Here is a 5,391-nt window from a genome sequence, read left to right as displayed (position 1 = left end):
CTATAGAGCAAGCTTACATACGGCTTCCCCTTTCGAAAAACTCAAAGCACTTAGCACAAACCTTAGGGATTACCTTACAAGCGTAGGATGATCACGGGGACTTCCTTTATTCTAATTTACAGATAGTGGTGGAGTAATACAACGGTAGTGGAGTATTACTATTCGTGGTGGATGATTCTCAGAGTTCTTCTGAGATCACGTCTTCATGGTGTGTATGTGGGAAAGTGGAGCGGTGGTGGAGTGGAGTCTTCAGTGAGAGTGCGGTGTCGAATGTCGTCTTGAATGCCCGTGTTCAATGCATACGTCTGGCTTCTCCTCTTATAGAGCAGGAAGAGCCTTCTTGAGCGCCATTCGTGCTTTATCTTCTGGAGTGCCTTCGAGGCGAAGTCTTCAATTATTTTGTCTTACTGTTGCCTTGACAGTTGGACGGAGTTGCATTCCTCAATAATTATCCTGGCTATAGTAGAGTGATTGTATATTCTTTTTGCGCTGTCCATCGCACACGGTCTTATCCTTCTGGATATTCTTTGATATGATCTTCTACGCCCAAATGATTGATGTTGCAAACATCAAATCAAGGATTCTGGCATGTTGTATTATCTTTCCCCGGCCGAATTGTTGATAATACTTTATCAACATAGGGAATATATTTCTTGTATGGAACATATATATTTTAATTTTCATAATATTGAAATCTAATATTCTGGTCGTTGGCCATGACCACGGATATCCAACATCTCATCATCATTTTCATCATCATCAAATATCTGCATATTCATTTTTGACTCATAATCTTTCTTAATATTTTCATGCACATAAGAAACTATGAATTTGTTTGCCAATTTATGCTTGGTGCTTGCAACCATACATAGTACTCCCTCCGTCCGGAGAAGAATGCAACTACGGGTTACGTGCCGGCAAAAGTGATTCATGTTTAATTAAATTTTTAGTGAATACTATTTACATTTATGCCTCTAAAATAATTTATTATGATAATACATTTTGTAATTGATTTAATGATATTTATTTGATATCATAAATATTGGTATTTTTTTATTTATAATTGATCCAACTTAGAACACTAAACTATAACTTCGTGCTAGAATTGTTTTTTTTTTTTTTGACGGAGGGAGCACGATACTAAATTGACAAGGACGAGAGATGAGAGCTCCAGTGAGTGCAGCGGTACCAGCTTGGTACGTACGATGACTGATTGGGTGTGCCAATTACTGCAGCTGCGATCGCCATTTTTACGCGACGGGTCCTCACGGTCGAGGACAAGCCAACCACCACCCTGTTAACCTGCCTCTGGCCGACCGCACTTTCCAATGATGCGCGCACGGAGGCAGATCGCAGCAGGCACTTCTGCGAGGGGACGAGCCCAACTGTAAATTAAAAGGGCGTAGCTGTACTGTACCACCCCACCCGGGCGGCGGGCGCTCATTGAATTGGGCATGCATATGGATGATTGGCGGATTACTCCGATTGTTCGGCTGTGGCTTAAATGATCGTATATGATCGTGGATTATTATTATTAGCTGGTTTGATGTGAGAAAAATATTAGTTTAGTTAAAAATTTACGATCGTTTACTATCAAGCGAACTGATTGATTGATGGATTGGTTGCCCTCGTGGGCTGTGGATGCATGGATTGGATGCCGACCAGCTCCGTTTCCGTCTCCTGTTCGGCAGTGTCAGTGTAGTGTAGTGGCGTCGTCCCATGGACATGGGTGTGTACTGACGGCAGCTGTGGATCAACAAGAGTCTTCCCGGCTTAACTGCTCCCTTCAACATAACATCGTCGATCTTCGGCTCAACTGCTTCTTCCTTTGCCATCACACCATCTCCTGTCCTTGCCCCCGCAGTGCACGGTAGTACTTTTGCACAAAGGTTTCAGTATTCACGCATCTGCATGAATGTAGTACTAGAATGCAATTACGCAAGCAGAGGGATTGGGTTAAGTTCAGCGGGTTTAGTTTACCACAATCTCGCATATGCACTAAACCAACACCACACGGTTAGTTTAGAGACAGCTAACAACAGAGAGCGTGGGGGCAGATTGTTAGAGTGACCGATGATGATGCATCATGGATCAGCTTGCCCAGCTAATACGGCCGGGCTCTCCGTGCTCCGGCTGGAAGTCTGGAACCTCCATGGCCGCCATAAATGAGGTCGCCAAGCGCGTAGGTGGGGGAGTTTATTAGCGGCGTACTGGCAGCAGCGAGGATGGTTATGCCAGTGCCACCACCCGCCACACACTTCACCGACAGCGCACCCCACAAGAAACAAGCCCAACCCACGATGACAGCCAGGGCCCTAACCACCCACGACCAGGGATAAAAACGGATCGGATGTGGACGGATTTGTTTTTATATTCCTATTTACATACGGATAATATCAACTATGTTGATAGAATACTATTGAGTATTTGCATCATAAATATGCGATTTGAGTATTCAGATATAAATATGGTATCGGATGTTGAATATTCAGACTTAGATATACGGACAAATCTGAACCTCTCTAAACGAATTCAGCCTCAAATACGGTCAGAAAATATTCGTACCGTTTTCATCCCTACTTCTCTACCTACTAGCTAGGCCCATTCCTCTATCTAGCTTAATCCTTCTCTGTAGTTAGTCGTATACTCGTATCATCATCTGTTACATACATGCTTCTGAGTTCTGACCTCCTGTAAGTATATTACTGCTACCGACCCCACCAACGGCAGCCGCCACGGATTACGCTCCTGGCCATATAATAGTAATCCCAATTCTGCGCGTGCTGGGGGTGGTCACAGGAGTCCCCTAATAGCACTGACACAAGTGTTCCTGTAATGTACTCTGAAAATCCCTGGCAGAGTACAACGGAGCGTTCACTGATCGAAAAACCGTTTGGGTTAATTTGTATGGCTGGTTTTTTAAGAGAGAAAAATACTGTACTACTACTCCACACCATAGCATGCAGCGCTGCATTGCAGGCCCAGCCGTGCCACGCAACAACAGAGGCCAGATACGATGGAACGCAAGGCAAAAGTACTCCAGTTAGATTATCTCCACAACCACGACTCAAAATACAAGATCTTTATGTAGCGCTACATGTAAAAAGTTCAATACATATTTTTGTCTTGTCCAACAACAATACCCAAAAGATAACCCTTTCTATAAATAGATCTTCAGGAGAGAGGATACTCAGATTTATGTTATGTTTCTCATAACATCTAAAATTGATCTTTTTCTATTAGAGGTTATAGGTATTATGTTAGAGACATATTTTAAATTTGGGTCCGACACCTGTTGGAGGACAGCCTTACTGACACCCAAATCTTACTCCGTTTGCCTCTCTCCCCTTCGCGCACACGCACGCATGCAGAGGCACACGCACGCACAACACAGCTGGGGCCGTGTGCGCGCGCGCGAGTGCATCATAGTAACTGTCACATCGAATCTTGCGGCACATGCATGCAGTACTAAATATAAACGAAAAAAAACTAATTACACAGTTGGTCGAGAAATCGCGAGACGAAATTTTTGAACCTAATTAATCCATAATTAGACACTAATTACTAAATACAAACGAAATGCTACAGTGAGCCAAAATCCAAAATTTTTTTTGGAACTAAACGCACCCTAACGCGGCCCCGTGGACGCAAGTACAGTGCCGGGGTAGCTCACCGGAACGGAAGGGAAGCGGGCCGGGGCGGGGCGGGGCAGGGCAGGGCATCTACCACTACACATACACACCACTCCTGATCCGGAGGCACTCACACTCACACACGCACACTCACTGCTGCTCAGTGAGTCGGTGCTCGTCCGGTTCCCACCGCTCTGCAGCCTGCCTCCTCTGTCCTTCCTTCCTTCCCCTGGCAGAGAATCTGCAGTGCTTGCCGGCCGGCCGGCCGGCCCGGCCCTGCGCAGAGGGGGATCAGGCAGCATGGTGCAATCAAAGAAGAAGTTCCGCGGCGTCAGGCAGCGCCACTGGGGCTCCTGGGTCTCCGAGATCAGGCACCCGCTGCTGTAAGAACTACTGACCCCAGCCTCTCTTCTTCCCTCAGCTACTAGCCACACTGTCTGCTCTCAGTGTCTAGCTTGAAAGATACATTTCGCCTAGTAGACGTAGATGGCTTGTTCTTTCTCTTTCGCCATGTGTTTTGATGGGTGTGAAATGCATGCGTGTGCGTGTGCGTGTGCTTGAATGCAGTAAGAGGAGGGTGTGGCTGGGCACCTTCGAGACGGCAGAGGAGGCGGCGCGGGCGTACGACGAGGCCGCCGTCCTCATGAGCGGCCGCAACGCCAAGACCAACTTCCCCGTCCCAAAGCGCGCCACCGGGGAGCTCGCCCCGGTGCCGGCCGCGCGGGACGCGCGTGGCGGCGGCGGCTCGTCCTGCGCGGCGCCGGGCGGCAGCAACACCACCAACCTGTCGCAGATCCTCAGCGCCAAGCTCCGCAAGTGCTGCAAGACGCCGTCGCCGTCGCTCACCTGCCTCCGCCTCGACCCGGAGAAGTCCCACATTGGCGTCTGGCAGAAGCGCGCGGGCGCGCGCGCCGACTCCAGCTGGGTCATGACCGTCGAGCTCAACAAGGACGAGCCGGCCGCGGTGGCGCCGGCGTTCTCCGGCGAGGAGCCGGCGCCAAGCGACGGAGGCGCGGCGGCTACCACGCCCACGTCCACGTCGTCCACGGTCACGACATGCTCGCCTCCACCTGCGGCGATGATGGACGACGAGGAGAGGATTGCGCTGCAGATGATCGAGGAGCTGCTGGGCAGCTCGCAGGACTCATCACATGGGATGCTCCAGGGTGCAGCAGGCAGCCTCGTCATCTGAAGACCGAAGGAAATTGCATGGTTGAACAAGCTAGCAGCATGATCAGGTCACTGTCCCAGATCAGATCAAAGTGTTTGGTAGTAGAGTGTGGTTGGTGCAGCACAAGCAGTTAAGATTGCATCATATATAGGTACCTCTATTACTACATCAAGCTTAGGATAAACCATATAGTAAGATTAATCACTACCGTGTGAAGCTCTGTATTTATTAAAGGCTTACTTGTATGTATAAGCATGCAGCCCCAGTCATGATAGTCACACTGTCACTGGTGAAACCCCTTTGTTATGTATCAATATATAATATCAGGCTATATATATATATCAATATCAGATTATCAGCGGTGTCACCTTCTAATAAAAGGGAATAGGTGCCTTGCGATTGTGGCCTTTCTTCCGCTTTCATACTGATACTGATGAGGGTTCCCATCAAAAGAACATCTGAGCCTTGTTTAGATGCCATCCAAATTCCAAGTTTTTTCACTCTCTCCATCACATCAATTTTTAGCCGTTTGTATGGAGTATTAAATGTAGGTAAAAAAATAACTAATTACACAGTTTAGTTGGAAAA

General features: G+C 47.8%; 1 protein-coding gene across 2 annotated transcripts; it reads left to right on the top strand.

Annotated features, from left to right (window-relative positions):
• The first annotated feature begins 3,775 nt into the window (after positions 1–3,775).
• LOC136528986 (ethylene-responsive transcription factor WIN1-like) lies at positions 3,776–5,146 on the top strand. Of its 2 annotated transcripts, XR_010777170.1 has the most exons (3): positions 3,776–4,015; positions 4,200–4,914; positions 4,955–5,146. XR_010777170.1 is itself a non-coding variant. In XM_066521997.1 (2 exons), exons 1-2 carry the CDS (start codon positions 3,933–3,935, stop codon positions 4,822–4,824), a joined length of 708 nt encoding a protein of 235 aa, XP_066378094.1. In that variant the 5' UTR covers positions 3,776–3,932; the 3' UTR covers positions 4,825–5,146. The 2 variants fall into 2 exon arrangements, 1 of the variants encoding a protein (XP_066378094.1); XM_066521997.1 differs by having other exon boundaries at positions 4,200–5,146.
• Positions 5,147–5,391: the final 245 nt, after the last annotated feature.

This window comes from Miscanthus floridulus, chromosome 19, assembly GCF_019320115.1.
Source record: "Miscanthus floridulus cultivar M001 chromosome 19, ASM1932011v1, whole genome shotgun sequence".
In the NCBI taxonomy this organism is placed as follows: Eukaryota; Viridiplantae; Streptophyta; class Magnoliopsida; order Poales; family Poaceae; genus Miscanthus; species Miscanthus floridulus.
Note: the sequence above shows the minus strand (reverse complement) of the source record. Positions and strands in the feature narration are given on the sequence as shown.